Source organism: Echinops telfairi, unplaced genomic scaffold (assembly GCF_000313985.2).
Source record: "Echinops telfairi isolate 266 unplaced genomic scaffold, ASM31398v2 ScPeMD7_7468;HRSCAF=8506_0, whole genome shotgun sequence".
NCBI lineage: Eukaryota > Metazoa > Chordata > Mammalia > Afrosoricida > Tenrecidae > Echinops > Echinops telfairi.
This window is the reverse complement of record NW_022111369.1, coordinates 97,519,211-97,536,018: the sequence shown is the minus strand read 5'-3', so window position 1 is coordinate 97,536,018 and position 16,808 is coordinate 97,519,211. Positions and strand designations below refer to the sequence as shown.

The following is a 16,808-nucleotide window of genomic DNA, read 5'->3' as shown; positions in this document are numbered from 1 at the left end:
TTTTTTTTACCACTTTGCTGCTTTATTGGACAGATGAATAGATTTCTTATCTTAAAAAACAAACAAACAAACAAAAAAACCCTTAACTTTTGCAGCCAATTTTTCAAGACATTAATTTCCAAACAGGACATGAAAGGGAAAGAAATCAAAATGCTTAATAACATTTGCAACTCATCAAAGGCTTGGAGGAACTTAAACCTTTTGGGGGTTGGGGTGAGGGCAAAAAAGCTCCTTGAAATATGATTTCCAGACTCGTTTTCATTATCGAGGAGGAAGGGACATTTATCAAATATCTTTTAGCTTCAATTTCACAAAAGCTAGTGTGCTGATGGGGTGGATAATAAAATTGAAGATTTATGTTCCATTAACAGGTATAGTAAAACCTCAGCATATCAAAACACAGCGGATAAAAAAGGGGTGGGGCGGGTAGATGTGATGGGATTAACTGACTGCATTCTCCAACTCTTCATTGCTTTGCCTTCACAAGACAAAAGAAAACAAAAACTATCGGGCCTCCTTGTCAGCTGTCCAAAGCATACAACTGCTGTTTCTCAACAAATCGTAAGCTATAACTGATACAACAGATTGGCTGAGACAAGGAGGAAAACCAAAACCAACCCACTGCCATCAAGGCAATGCCGACTTCGTAGCAATCCTAAGACAGTAAATCTTTATGGCAGCAGATAGCCTCATTGTTTGGGCCAAAGAGCAGCTGGTGGGTTTGAACTGCACCCCTTGTAGTTAGGAGTCCAACACTTAACCTGACAGCACACTAGGGCTACTGGAAAACAAGGCATGTTGTAAAGAAAAGATGAACAATGCTGTGTCAATGCAACAAAGATGCAGTCATTCTAAACAGAGGAAGTACACTTCTGATATACACCGAGTCACCAAGAGTCTCGGTCAAATCCATGACCACGGCGTTTTTGATGGCATAATGTGTACCCAGAACTGTCTTTGACGGTTTTCCCACCCCCTTAAAACAAACAAAATGCTAGGAAAAAAACAGAGGAGGATAAAAACAAAAGCAAACAAACATTATACTTGAGCTAATTTGTATCTTAATTTTTGGAACTTTTAACTTTCCATGTTCAACTAATGATAAAACGCTTACTCTTGTGCTAAGAATGCAAGAAGCATTTTTCGTTCGATTTCAGATTAGCGGCAGCCCGACTTCCTAAAAACATCCCAAGGAATGACAACTCCCGGAGATGAGGCAAATGACGAATCCCCTGCCATTGCTAGATTAATGGCATAGCGCGAGCTCTCAATAAAGGACAAGAGGAAGGAGAGTAGATGGCCATGGAAAGATATGGGTGGGCAGAATGACTAAGACCCTGAAAAAAATCCTAAGAAGAAACCAAATCTTTCTTTCTGAATCTGAATCTGAATGGCACTTCTTCAATTCAGCACCCATTACCCTGAGGAGAGAAACTACCACATTCGCTTTCTGCAGCTGCTGTTAGCTGCCTGGAGTCTGGTCTGATTCACAGGGGCTGTAGGTACAGAGCATGAGACATTGTCTGGTCCTACACCATCCTCACAACTGTTGCTATGGTTGAGTCCACGACTGTTGCCATGGTGTCATCCATCTCCTGGAGGGTCTTCGTTTTCACTGACCCTCTACTAAGCACTACGTCCTTTTGAAGGGCCTGTCCCAAACTCACTGCCATCAAGTCAGTTCCGACTCACAGCAAGCCTCTATGACAGGGCATAACTGCCCCTGTGGGTTGCCAAGCCTGTAACTCTTTAAGGGATTGGAAAGATTCATTTTCTCCCATGTCTGGTGGTTTCACGTGGCTGACCTTGCAGTCTGCAGTCCAGAGCATAACCCATTATGCCACTAGGACTCTTTCTTTTAAGGAGAGTTACTCCCTTCTACTGGGCTCAAAATGAACCATGTGAGGATCACACAGGACCAGGCGGTGTTCGTTCTGTGGTACACAGGGGCGCGATGAGTGGGAACTGATGGGAAGGTATGTAAACCACCACCACCACTGAGGAATATTCCTCTCTAAGGCTAAATCAGTGTGAACAAACCTCTCAGGTCAGGCATTTATAAGCCAAAATGCAAGTAAACACCTCAATAAATCAGAAAAGATTACAAACAACTACAGACTGAAAATTTCTAAATGATGTGCTTTGGTTCATGATAGACCATAGAGAAAAATGACTTGAGTAGGAAATTCCTTTATTTTCTCCAAAAGAACAACTTTGAGAGATGAAAGAACTTTTGTTGTTCTTGTTGTTGCTGTTTGCTTTGTTTTGTTTTGTTGTTTAACTTTTCCCATTTGGAAGAGGCTTGTGGTAATCAGTGACAGTGTACTTCCTGGCTCTGCGCTGCATCCCAGCCAACAGAGGAGAGAGAGGAAATGACAGTCACTGCCCAGTGCCCGGGTTTGGATCTGAAGCGCTGAACCATCTCATCATATCTAGATTTGTCTTTTAAATTAACATCCCATTATCATGTTTTCTGGCAGGAAACTGTACAGATTGCAAATGGAGCTGGACTTAGAACTCCACAAGTCATTAGAACAGTGACAGGTTAGACATTAAATACTACACTCTGGCCTGCGGAGTCCCAATATAACCTGCATTTTCCTGAGCTTATGAGGCTGAGAAAGGCAGAGAGGGAATTGGTTTGGGAGGCCAAGTTTAGATGAAAACTGGAGGACAGTGGCACTGGGAACAATGGCAGTCGTCGGCCACCCTGCATGGTTCTATGTTAGGAATAACCAATTACGTGTTATTTTAACCCCTGATGTGTTGCACTCAAGAGGGAGTGGGCTAAGCATTTAAAGGTGACAGTGCTGGGGAATTTATTGACATTCCTGGATTCACCTACCTCTTGGGGAACATAAACTGGAAACATTAGAAACCACTCGCACGAGAGGAGAGGAGTCTATCAGCCATTACCTACTTCCAGTGACTCCTTCATTGCTTTTGTGGAGCCTCCACTTTGCCCCCCTCTGGCTGCTCTCTGAGGTGCATGATTGAGCTGACTGATAGCTAATCCATCACAGCATCCCCCAAATTCTGAACGTGACAGGCACCTCAAACATCTATATGGCAGGAACCTCCCAGTCCAACCTGGATGGAGTAGTTCTGCTTGCTCTTTCAAGCCAATTGAGTCAAATGAATGTGAAAGCACTGCATATCTCCCAGGGCTCAAGACCATAAAGAGAGACTTCGCCCGGGCCCCATGGCACAAATGCAGGGCATTTTGAGGACAGCCACCAATTAGAAACTCTCCCTCGGAGAATACCCATTTAGTAGTCCTGCTATGTCTTCCAGACAGATTTCAAAATCTTTTAACGAAACTTAGCAACAGTCTTCAGGATCACCACGTTCTCCAACAATTTCTTCTGGTTAAATGATGAGCAAACTTCCTAATATGCCTTATTCTTCTCCAGAGATTTAGTGAGATTGATCTGCCAGTAGACTTGAAGATCTCAATGCATGCCATACCTAATTTTATACCCCACGCACCGAGAATAATAATGCCACCTGAAAATATACTGCAGCAGGGGCAATTTTAAGATTTTTCTAATAGCCATATTCAGAAACGTTAAAAGTAATAGATTAAATGAATTCTAATACCATATTTTATGTAGCTCATGCAGCCAAACATACCGTCCTTTGAACTTGTAGTAGATATGCGCAATATCCCTGTGATGTTAACACTTGATTTTTCTACTGTCTTTGAAACTCAATGTGTATTTCACACATACAGTGAATCCTAATTAAGACCAGCTGAATTAGCCATGTGGTTAATGGCTACTGAATTGGACAGCACAGATAGAGAAAACCATTTTCCTTCCTTCTTTTCAGATTTGGACTAATCCTACTCTCCCTTGGGAGGTCTTCCTTCATGTCTGGTCTGTCTGGGTGTCCACCCACATGCTCCCCCTGTCCCTTACCCAGGCCCTTGACTATAACAATTATCACACTGCATTACATGTTTGTGCATCTTCATCAGCCAGTAGATGATTTTTCACCCAAAATGCATGATATCTGTCCATAAACAGTCATATGTTCTCATGTATTTTCAAGAGAAAAGGCATGCCATTGTCCAGGTAGGAATCAATTGAACAGCACATCTGATAAAGTTCTATTAGTCATCTGCCACCTGTAGGCCACTGTTTTAATAAAGCAGTGAACAATCGCTATGTTCTACTTGAGCATATCTGTGCTCCAAAACCCAATTCTTGAAGCCCACATTCTCATATGTCTATTAACCAATATTCGATAGAAGCCAAGTTAACATGTGCACGACTGTAGGCCTGGTTTCAAAGTGAATTATGGTCCTGGTCACCGAATTCACAGCTCAACAGTTGTCATGCAAAGGGAAGTCTTCCCAGTTATGGCTAGTGACCTCTATACCTCCACGACTCTGGTATTGACTCTGGAATGGAGATCAACCACTCTACTCAAGATACTTAAACAGAATCAAACTGGTGAAGAGTCTCCCGTCTCCCTTTCTTTATCTTCATTAAGTCTCTGACAGTCCTTGGGCAGCATGAACCAAACAGATACATTTTTAATGAAAATAACAACCTGGCTTTTGCTGAAGCTACCCTGCACTTGGTCACTAGGAACAAATCCATGCTGGGGCGACTCATCACTTTCCTGAATGGCACATTGTTGGGGAAATCACTAGGTGTTTTATAAAATGGTAATTTGCAAACACTGTCATCACCGTTTTCCGACATGCTTGCTCAACTCGATTCTCTTTTCTAAAGATGAACGGCAATGTGCCACCTTAAAATACTCTGTAAATGATACAGCGCTCTATAAATGTGAGTTGTTATAATTATTGAATAGGTTATTCATTAAATACAGCAATTGTAGAAAAATTGAATTTTTCATTTTCATTAGTCTTCCTAAGTGTTAACTAATGATACCCTGGCAAAGCTTAATATCACAGCTCATTTGAAAGTTGAGAAAAATGAGGTGAAGTGTTATTTATCCAAGAGTTTTGATCCCGTCTTAGGCAGATTCAGAGTTAACAGCCAGCTACCACTCTAGACTTTTAGTCTACGGATTCAATTCCTACTTGTGTTTTTCTCCTGGAGTGCCCCTGGTGAACACATCTCTCATTCATCCCCGCCCCCTGCAGCTGGTAACTACTGGCCTATGGCTGATTTTGACACTATTAGTCAGTTCTTTTGCATACGTGTGTCAAGCATGTGTTTGTTGATACTAGTGGGTGTTTGTTGACTGTTCCATATAAATCTAACTTTTACAGGTGAATATATAGATGTATTTATAGAATATATATAGAAATACATATATTTTAAAAATGGAATTTCTGGTTCACATACAGGCAAAATATATTAAAAATATATAAACATATCTATTATATGTATTTGAAAACACATTAAAATATGTAGAAAACGAATCTTCACTGAATTAAGTTGTAGCAGCTAGCCCAGCCAGGGAGAAGATGCAGAGGAACAAAAGTGGTCCCATTTCTGATTGATTAGCCACTGCCCCCTGGAGCAGCAGGTTGGGAATGACCCTAAGGCTGCATGGGTCCTCAGTGGGCAGCTGTTCCACAACTGAAAAGGAGTACCTGCCAGGGGCGTGTCCTGGCTGCTCACAAGTGGAGAGCTTCATCTTGGGCATCTCAGGTCTAGATGGAGGAGCAGTCACAAGCACCCGGATGGTGCACATGGTACATACTCTCAGCTGTTAACTAAAAGATTAGGGGTTCAATTCCACCCAGAGGAGCCTTCTGCAAGCAAGATCTGCTTATCTACTTCCAAAACTCAAGACACTATGACTCACAATTCTACTCTGACACACACAGGGAGGCCATGAGTTAGCTTCCACCAAAGGCCACTGGTTACTGATTAGGGAGCGGGGGTAAAGTCTACCCATTAGTGACCAGTGGTGGCAGAGCACAGATCAGGGTCATGAAGTTGGATCTTTAAACAGAAGAAAGTCAGTCTTGCCTACATGTTACATTAAGTGGTGGTGACATACCTAACACATCCCTAAACAACATGTCATTCTCAAGAAATGTGTGGCCTTGCCAACCAACCAGTTAGGTGTTGACCCAGCACAAGAAAGAAAGGACGTCCTTCTGAGAAAAGCCTCCTTGGCTGCTTCCCTTCCGTTGCTCCTGAGCCCCGTCTCTTCACGGACAAGCCAATTCTCATGAGAGCCCAGAAGAATCCAACGGAAAGGAAACAGCAATTTTTCCTCGCCTCTCACCCTAGCAAAGCAGCCATGGGAAACAGGAAGGACAAAACTCAATACCCATCCAGATGGAGCTGATACCCGTCTCACAAACCTTCTGTTCCTTCCACTTCTGAAAACAGTCATGAACTTCCCCGTGGAAAAAGAATGAGCCCACGAAGGGCTACGTTTTTGGTCAGAGAGGTGCTGAGGGTGGTGGGCCATTTTAAAGCAAACCCAAACAAGCAATGCCTCCCCTTTAGCTTCAGTTTCTTGTCTGAGAAAGGAAAAAAGAAAAGGAAAAGAAAAAAAGAATCCCTGTCTTCAAATGAAATGGAAGAGAGCTCCTGGCTACTTACAATTGCCTTCTGCCTCTGCTTCTCCCTTTGCTTGGCCCTCTCAGACTCCCGCTTCTCATATTCCTTACGGTATTCCTCCCTCTTCAGCCTCTCGTGCTGATATTCCTCGTAGCTGTCATACCTGCGGGCGGGCAGGGAACACACCTTCATTATGAAGTCAGCCACTTCGACTGGCACGAACCAAATGAATGATGTTTGCGGGGCTGGGGGGTGAGAGGGGTGGGCTTTTTGCTAATTCCTGGACCTCCCAGAAAAAAATAGGGAATGCTAGAAGGGGGAGGAGGAGGCACACACTTCCTTACCTGGGCCGCCGACTGAAGGGTGACCTAGAGCATGACCCCCCACACAAGGGGGAAGTCCTGTGTGCTCGGTGTCTGCCTTGGCTTGACTCAAAGTGGGCGCAAGATCTGGGAAGAGATGAGAAAAACAAACAGAGGCATTTGCAACGGCCACATCACCCAGGTTCCTTGGCCATCCTGAGAATCCACGGGCACGCTTGCCCTCTGAGGAGAAAACTGCTTTTCCTTTCTAGAGGCCAAGGCGATATCCCCTGTGACAGTTTGGGATCAGCTCGTCAGCTTAGAGGTGTGGGGATGGCGTGTTCTCCCTCAGTGACTCTTAGTGATGCTAACGCGGAACACCAGGGCCGGTACACTGTTGGCTTTATCTCGCGTGGATCTCAAAGATCCTGGCACAGGGCAGCTCTCCTGGTGATGGAAAAAGTTAGATGAGCAAGTTTCCTACAAATTGCCCTCTCTGATCTGACTGGCTCAAGGCATCACCAACCGCAAGGCTGACAGATTTCACAGAAGATGGGGAGGGAGGGCCGTAGGGCTAACAGCCGTCTTTGGCGTTTCAGGGGCACCGGGCCATGCTGGGTTGGCCATGGGGGTTGGACATGTTTCCGCTTCCTCGTGTTTTGAACGTCCAGGGAGAGCCTTATGCTGTAAGTGGGTTTCGACAAGGTTTACCTGGAAGAAGAACGACTGCCTGGGGACCTTGATCTTGACCTGGAGGAGGGTGACCGGGAACACGACCTGTGTCGAGAGAAGGACCTTGACCCAGAGCGTATCCTGTGGGGTCTTTGAGAAAATAAGGATTTGGGTGGCGACACGGAATCTCGACATGGAGAGTTAAAAGCAGAGCCGGAAGGCGACACGTCAAACACGGAATAGGACTGCGCGCCATCCCACGGGTGGCTCAGTTGATCACTTTCGTCTTCGCAGTCATCAAACAGGCCCTCCATGGCTAGTCCTGAATTTATAAACATCGGTAGTCTGGAAAATTGTCCGTGACTGAAATCACTGTCCCTCAGTCCACTGATCTTGTCTGCTTCGTCGTCAAAAACGGCTTGACTGGGATGGCCGAAGTGCTTGTTCAGCTCGGCGCGGATCTGCTGGTCCTGGAGCGGTTGCCTGGTGCTGCAAGCAGAGACCGGCTTGCCCGCCTGCCACGTCTCTCTCAGGCAGCACTGGTCTGAGTCTGTGGAAGGACGGATGTGCCCCTGCCAATCAGGGGAGGCATCTTTATCTTCGAGTGGTCTGGAGTCCGGGAGCTCCTGTGATACATGGATGAGTATTTTCGATTTGGAATTAAGCGACTGGCAATAGTCATGGTCACCAAACAGCCGCAGACTGGGCCGCTTGGCTTTCCTTTCCTCGTGTCCACTGGGGAGAGCCGAGGTCTTGCTGAGCTGGGCGTACAGCTCAGATTGCTCGGGACCTTTCCTGGTGGAGTTGGTTCCTTGGGTACCCGCAGACTCGCTGCACCGAGGCTTCTTCGATGGCGGCGGTACCGGTACCACAGTCTTGCAGGGCTTCAGCTTCGGAGAAGCCCTAAAAGGATTATCTTGGTTGGCTTTATGAGGAGGAGTTGTGGGTGGAGTTAGACCTAAGGAAGAAAAAGAAAACACAGAGATGGGGGCGTGATGAGTGTGTTCCTGAGAAGCCAACTGCTGTGCTTTGACGCCCCGGCTCCCCATGCTTTCCGACAAGGGTGACAGGCATCAGGAAACTCACTAGACAAATGTGATTCCCTTCCCTTACGCCTCGGTCGCCAAGGATAGATGGATCTAGAAGGCTAGAGAGCGTCGTGGCATTTCACATTGCCGACAAATGATGCCAACAGAACCCGCTTCTCAGAACACACTGGCCCGTCACCACTTGCCATAGCCAAGCTCACCACTTCAAGGGCCTGGCATTTGTTTGAAAAGAATACTGTGGGCGATGCCAGTGGCTCAGGAGTCTCTGAAACGTGATCTTGGAGCTAAGGAGGCCGGTCATTAGAGAAAGAAACAAACCGAGTGGGATGCAGCAAATGTGGGGTACTGTGGGGCTGAACTCTGTGACTTCAAGGCCAAGTTGGGTAGCATACGATGGACAAACGGAACTACAGCAATGTTCCGATGCGAGGGCAGCGATTCCGTGTCTCCACAGTTCATTAACTTAGTAAACCATGGCTAATGTAGGTATAATACATTCTTGTAAGCATAACTGATACATTCTGTCTAAAAATATGGTTCTGCAACAGAAACCGAAGTAAGAGGGAACCCAAAGTAACCCCGTGCCAATAGACCATTTGATTCGGGGTACAGCAGTGGGCGGGTTAGGAGGCCCAGGGATTGAAACACATCCAAGCTTCCACATGCATCTAATTAAATAAAGGAAATGAAAGTTGCAAGGGAGAAAAATGCCATCCAGCTACTGCGTTTCGGGCTTGCTGACAGGAGGGTAGAGAATTCCACCAGAGGCCCTTTTGGGGGGGGACCCTTGGAAGCTCAGTCCCCTCCATCAACACTGCACTCAAAGTCCGCCTCATCTTTGGATTGTGCAATGGTTCCCGAGGACAAAGACCTTTGAAGAAGGGCAGGCTGGAGTTCAAATCACTTTCTGCTTACAAGGGAGCCTTTTAGTTTACAATCCACTTTCTAGTTAGGGGGGCAGGTAAACACTATGCAGCAAAACGAATGTCAAGTCGGCCAACAAACCTGGGGTGGGACGCAAGGCAATGACGCCTTTTGAGACAAAGTAGGAAAGTCCTACCTTGCTGGGGAAAGCAGGGACTGGAGTGGAGGGTGGGAGGGGTGAGGGGGTGGAGTATAAAGAACCAAGAAGGTGAGAGGATAAACAACACGGAATTTTGGAAGTTTGGTGTGAACAGTAGGACGTTGTCTCTGTCTCTTATCTGGCAAAAAAGGAGATGGATGGAAGGATATGAACCACGCTATCCCAATATTTGGAAGTTTTTTATTATTCAGAACAAATTCTCCCTATTGGAGGAAAGGAAAGCTTAGAGCCCCTGTGGGCATTGCAATTAAGCACGTAGCTGTCAACTACCACGTAGACAGTCTTTAGCCCCCAGTGGCTCCCTGGAGAAGAATAGCCCAATGCAGCAGATTGCGCCTGTAAAGGGAACCTTACTGGGGCAGCTCTATTCGGATCTGCAGGGTCACTCTCAATTGTGATGGGCCCAGTGGTTGTGGGCTTGGGATGGAAGAAAGGGTATAATGACACAGAGTGGTTTGACTCTGGAATTGTCCTCTCTGTGATAAGCTCAGCAAGACAGGGATATGCAGGCAGGAAGAGCGACATGCGGTTTCCTAGTCACACCTGAACTTCGAAGCACTGTCCCTCTTACTAGCAGCCACTGTCCTTTGTCAACCTTGCTCTCGGTGTCTACCTAGGACTTCAATGGGTAGGTGATTGACACCTGTAGGACTGAAGGAACACCTGAATGACTGCAAGACAATATTCCTTTGTTCCTTCTCTCCCAGAGGAGTATAGTTTTCGTCAATCAACCAACTTACATCAATGTCAATTCTGTTTTCCCACTCCTTCATTTCTGTAACTTTGCCTGCTTTCCCATTAAAACAAAACAAAACAAAAACAAAAACAACCCCACAAACAACCAACCAAAAAACTCATGGTCATCAAGTCAATTCCAACTCATAGTGACCCTATAGGTCAGGGTAGAATAGAACTTCCCTTGTGGGTTTCTCAACATATAGCTTTATACAGGAGTAGAGAGCCTCATCTTTCACCTGCAGAGCTGCTGGTGATTTCAAACTGCTGACCTTGAGGTTTGCAGCCCAACATGTAACCACCATGCCACCAGGGATCCTTCATTCCCCACATTACCTTTAAGCACCATGACAAGAAATGGAAAGACACTGATTCCCAGCAAAGAAATGGCAAAACTTCAAATATTTCTCATAGGAGGCTAAGATGCTTACAGAACCTATAAGGTTAATCGCTTGGCTGATTAAACAAGGGTCATGACAGACCTTAAATTGGGTGGGCTGAGAGATATTTACCATCCATACATTCAAACTCCTGAATTTTCTCCCAACCTCCTGCATCTAGGGGAACTTTTAAACAATTTTCAATAATGTATGGTCAGGATCACTCAGTGGATAAAAGGTGTCACCGGTGGTGGTCAGGGGCATCCCGTTCAGTTCTGACTCATCGTGACCTTCTGTACAGCAGGATTAGACACTGCCTGCTCCTGTATCAGCCTCACACTTGTTCCTATCTTTAAGCCTCCTGTCGCAACCACTGTGTTAAGTCATCTCTTTGATGGTCTTCTCTTAAGAGTTACAGACTCAAAATCCCACAGGGTCACTGTGAATCACAATAAACTCAATGACAGTGTGTTGTTCACTTTTCGTTGGTCCTGCGCCATCCTCACAATTGTTTTTACATTTGAGCCCCCGTGGCAGACAGGGTGTCAATCCACCCCATTGAGGCTCTTCCACTTTTTTGCTGGCGCTCTACCTTACCAAGCACGATGTCCTTCTCCAGGGACTGGACTCTCCTGACAAGAGATGTCACTACAAAATTATATTTCTCCCCTTTGTAAAAAAAATCATTTTATTGGGGGGTTAGTCTTATAGCTCTTATCACAATCCATACATATATCCATTTTTTCAAACACATCTATACATACGTTGTCATCATCTTTTTCAAAACATTGTCTTTCTACTTGAGCCCCTGGCATCAGCTCCTCATGTTTGACTGACCGTTATAATGGGTCTCTCCAAATAGATTATAGAGGATGTCCTTTGGGCTTATTTGTTGAGAATTTTTTTTTTGTTTTTTTCTGGTTTTTGCTTTTAATTTTCTAGATCCTCCTGTCGTCGTGGTCTGTCTCACATTTCAGCTGCCTGGGGAGCTAGGGAAACATTTTTAACAGGATGGTTCACAGGCCACAAGTGGGGAGTCCACTAGCCCATGGTGTCTGTGTGGCATGTGGCCTTGCACTGAGGTATATGAATTGTTGACGGGCAGTCCACATCTGTAAAGAGAAACCCTACACTTCAGAAACACCGAATTAGACCACTATTAAAAAGAGAGGCATTCTAAAAATAGTCCAGCTCTCTAGGGATTTTAAATATAGAAATTCTTATTCATCTTGAAAATTTGAAACTCTGATCCAAGAGAGTACCTAAGCTCATTATCACTTAAATAATGGGTTCTCAAGGTGCTCCTGGGGCTGGGGACACCCTAATTGTATTTGTTCGAGGGGGCTGGGCAGTTGAAACAAAGCATTTCCCCTTCAATCATGAAGCAGGCAACTTGGAGTCTGCTTATGAAGCACCTCCCTTGTGCTGGATCCTAAAGCCTGATGTTGGTATTTTAGGCACCAAAGCCCCAGAACCTTTTTGAAAATGAAAATGAAAAAGGAGGCAATTCTTTAACCTGGGAAGCGGAGGTTCTTTCATTCTATGTTGGAAGTCCATCCAAACTCTCTGAGATAGCCCAGGATGCCTACTGAGTAGAAGATCAGGGCAGCGTGGCCCGCTGCCCCCACGTGCTAAATCAAATGCATGCTTCCTGGACAAATGTCTTAGAATGGAAAAGGAGGAGAGTGGGGCAAGGTTTAGCAAACCCCCCAAAACTTTTCAGTGGGTTCCCACAGCTTGTTTCTTTCGAGGGAACACCTCTGAGCAAGACAGAAATGTCTGGAGGGACACGTGTCTTTGTGTCACCGTGTACAGAAGGAAAATCCCACTTCAAGCACGCTTGCGATGACGCACAGTGAAGCCAAACAAAGCAAGCCAACACCAAAAAAAGTGTACCATGCATTTTTTTGACCTAGTGCCAAACTGCTAAGAGCTGTGAGTGGGGCAGAGAACCCCTTGCTACACCTGAACTTGCTAAGTGGGTTCATCTAAGCCCAGCTCCTCTGCCCAGACTGTTCTCCCCCGAGGCAGGCAAAGGGTCAATTCCCCAATTCTTAATGCCGCTCTCTCTGCCCATCTTCCCACTAATCGCCGGCCTCTCAATTTCATGCCACAAGCCTAAAATCAACAGCGCTAATGCCTCCCATAACCTCCGGATTATTTCCTGCGTGTTGATTTTCTGGGGAATGTGTACATTTTGGTGTTGACAGTACAAGGTATACTCTGTGCTCTCTCTTGAACTTAGCAGGTTTTGACAGATTTATGTGAGGACAGATGGCCATTCCAGGCTGAAGGCTGACAAGAGGCAGTTCGGAGCATTGTTAACACACTTGCACAAACTCTCAGCCGAGCAGCCCTGTGCAGAATGTAATTCAGACTATAGCTTTTTTATTGCTGCCTATTTTCTTTTGTCAAAAGAGCCTGCTGTGCAGAGCAACAAATGGCTGCTATTACCCAGAATGTAATGGGTGTCAGACAAATCACGTAACACAAACAATCAAGAGTATGTAGGTCATATTTCAACAGAGCACAACCTTAGCAATATTTATGATTACCGCATTGAAATGTGCTCTATAATAAACAAGTACCTCTCCATCACTCACACGTATGCACTTCTGCACAGCAAATCCCCAAGAAGTGGGACACGCCACAGTCATATTTATAAACAGCCCTTTTACTTAAAAAATAAAAAGAAAGAAAGAGAAAGTCAAAGGCAAGTTTTGCTTTCTTTCCAAGCCTGGATGATACGCGAGAAAACGATTTTCTCTCTGAGGTGTTTTCTTCGGGTTGTGTTGCTTTAATTGAATGACTCTGATACAGAAAGTAGATGCTCTTTCTCTCGGTCTCTCCTTTCTGTAAAGCCTATACCGTTTTCACAGAAGGTACTGCTCCATCGGCAACTTACTGTGGGGGGTTATTTAAGAGTGCTCCGCTTGCGTCTCATGCTGATCAAGGTGTTTTGTAAGGAAGAACAACGAGAAGATGCTGCTCCTCGTCGGCGTTACAAGCAAAACCAAAAACTCACTGCCATTGAGTTGACGCTTGCTCACAACGAACCCGGAGGACAGGGGCGAACTGCCCCTGTGTGTTTCTGAGACTTTAAGTGTTTGTGGTAGTAGAAAGCCTCATCATTTGGCAGAGCGGCTAGTGGTTTCAAACTGCTGACCTTGCAGCTTGAAGCCCAACTTGTAACCCCTATGCCGCCAGGACTTGTCAATAAGCTTTCAAAGGCCCTTCAGAAAGGAGGGCTGGGCTACAAGGTGTGTTAGCACTTGTCATCGGTAGAAATATCTGACTACCTCAAGGATTTGGAGGGAGTAATCTAGGGAACACAGTAAGTGTTGTTATTCACTTAATAGAACCTGTTACTGTCACAGAAGCCCTGGTTGTACAGTGGATTGATTATGTGTTGGACTGCCAACCACAAGGTCAGCAGTTCAAATCCACTAGCTGCTCCACAAGAGAAAGATGTCACTTTCTAAACCTGCAGTCAGTGATAATCGTCTCAAACCTCACAGGGGCAGTTCTACCCTGTCCTATAGGGTCACTGTGAGTAGGTATTAACTTGATAGCAGTGAGCTTGGTTTGGGTTTTTCTTACTTCTATAGCAGTTGTGAAAAGACTGGACTGATAAAAAGCCCCTGCCTTGGCTTCCCAGTATCTTTCTGGACTCTCCCTAAGGATTCACTGGTACACACCCCGCAGGCCAGCCACTAAAGTATTCATCACACATGTATGTCCTGGTTCTCTCGGTGCCTTCGCTGGTCAAGCGACTGAGCTCAGTCCACTGCAACATCTGGCGTCCCTATCTTGGTTGTTCTTACCACCTGCTCTTGAGTTAGTTTTCTACTGGGGGACACTCCATGCACCACAGAACATAATGCTGCCTGGTTCCATGCCACCGCCCCATCTCTACTCCAGCCCTGGGAGATCAGACCAAGCCCACGTTGTTGGCTCAGATGGTCATCCATATAGCTCTGCATTTCAGCAGTAGTGGCCAGACCTTTCTTCCTAAACCTTCTCCGTTTAGAAGTCCCATGGAAAACTTTCCAGCATTATAGCAACACGCAAGCCCCCAGCAATGGACTGGCTGGGTGACGCCAGAGGTGCACTCGCTGGTGTTAAAGCTTGGCCTTATGGATGGATCAAAGGTGAGAATTCTACAAAGGAGCTACTAACACCGCTGCTTTTTAATGCTTTGTGTGTGTCTGTCTGTTTGAAGGGGGAGGACGCCTGCTTATCCTCTTCAGTCAATTCCCCAGCTCCTTCTCATGGAAAATATTATTAAATGGCTCTCACTCATTTCCCACAGCTTGGGGCACCCTGAGAGTTTGGTGTCCAAATGTCTCCTGCGAAACCACAAAGTTGACTTGAGAGACGAGCTTAGCTCTCCTTGGGGGGAAAGTAACGGGGTAGTTCTCTTTCTAAGAAAAAAAGGAGGAATAAAGTACTTTAAGTCAAGAAAAATAGACATTACTCAAGAAAAACTACATTATCTAAAACTGATTGTGGTGATGATTGTACCTCTCCTATTGATATATTGAACTATTGGATTGCATGATGTGTGAATTATATGCTAATAGAGCTGTTTAAAAAGAGAAACAATATGGAAATACATATTTTTTCTTCACTTAAAAAAATAATTTTATTGGGGGCTCTTACAGCTCTTATAACAATCCACTCATCAATTGCATCAAGCACAATTGTACATATGTTGCCATCATCATTTTCAAAACATTTTCTTTCTACTTGAGCCCTTGGTATCAGCTCCTCTTTTTTCCCCTCCCTCCCTTCCCCACCATCCCACCCTCATGAACCCTGGAAAAATTAGAAATTGTTATTCTTTTCATACCTAACATTGCCCACTATCTCCCTTCACCTGCGTTTCTGTTGTTCATCCTTCTCGGGCAGGGGTGGTGGTGGTTATACATCGATCATTGCAATTGGTTCCCCCTTTCTTCCCCTTCTCCCTCCATCTTCCCCCTGTCCTTATGGTATCGCTACTCCTATTACTGTTCTTGAGGGATTTATCTGTCCTGGATTCTGTGTGTCAAGAGCTCTTATCTGTACCCATGTATATGCTCTGGTCTAGCCGGATTTGTAAGATAGAACTGGGGTCATGAGAGTGGTGGTGGTAGGGAGGGAGCATTAAAGAACTAAAGAAAAGTTGTATGTTTCACCGTTGCTATATTGCACCCTGACTGGCTCTTCTCCTTGGGACCCTTCTGTAAAGGATGTCCAGTTGCCTACAGATGGGCTTTGGATATATTTTAAAAGAAAAAAAAGCCTAGATTAAAAATAGAACATAAGAAAGCAAAGGATATATTTGTAATATGGAAGGGATTCCTGACAAAGCAAGAAAATATTAGGAAAGGTTGCAAAGATAATTTGGGACTCTCCCTTCCCCGGCCTTTTTCAGTCCTGGAACGGGACAGACAATCTGTCAAGATTGCTTTCATTCTGCTCCTCCTTTCAACATTGCAAACTGCTGCTCATGGTCTGCTTGCATCTATTTCCCTAAAAGATCTGTCATGTACAAGCAACCATGTACCCAAAGAATGCAACACGTTCACCCTGTCAGCACTTTCCACTAAAAAAGGAAATGATAAAAAGCAAGTCCAAAGGAACAGTAGAAAAACTCCCCACAACTAAAGATATTATGAAGGAATTGATTAGTAAGTCGGCTTTGGGGTTTGTTTTTAAAGAAAGCATTTGTTGAAGTGCACTTTTAGAGATCACTGATTTGAACCTGATAAAATATGAAGTGAAAATTTTAAATGACACAAAATTTGAGAGTGAGTCTTAAAGTATTACTATAAAATCATAGCAAGCTTTATTTATCAAAAGTAGATTGTGAAGTTACTGTTTTTTGACATCTCTTTCCTGTAGGTGTACACACTCCTGAAGATGTTGTCTCCATCTCTTGAACCTTTCCCCGCAGAATTCTGGGCTCACTGATTTATATGACATCACAGAGGCAGCTTCCGTGTCTGAAAGGGTCTCAAATTGTGTGCCCTTCAAATGTTTTCTGAGTTTGGTGGACAAAAATACGTCTGAAGAGGCAAGATTAGGGCTCGAGGCTGGAC

The 16,808-nt window shown here is 45.0% G+C and overlaps 1 protein-coding gene across 3 annotated transcripts in view; it reads right to left on the bottom strand.

Annotated features, from left to right (window-relative positions):
- PPARGC1A (PPARG coactivator 1 alpha) overlaps nt 1-16,808 on the bottom strand; it is a 583,321-nt gene that overhangs the window by 16,689 nt on the left and 549,824 nt on the right. For all 3 annotated transcript variants that reach the window (XM_045284122.1, XM_045284121.1, XM_004706307.2), the window contains exons 8-10: nt 7,514-8,432; nt 6,845-6,949; nt 6,543-6,663 (exon numbers count right to left, since the gene is read on the bottom strand). In XM_045284122.1, coding sequence (XP_045140057.1) covers nt 6,543-6,663; nt 6,845-6,949; nt 7,514-8,432 — 1,145 coding nt within the window. The remainder of the gene's footprint in view (nt 1-6,542; nt 6,664-6,844; nt 6,950-7,513; nt 8,433-16,808) is intronic.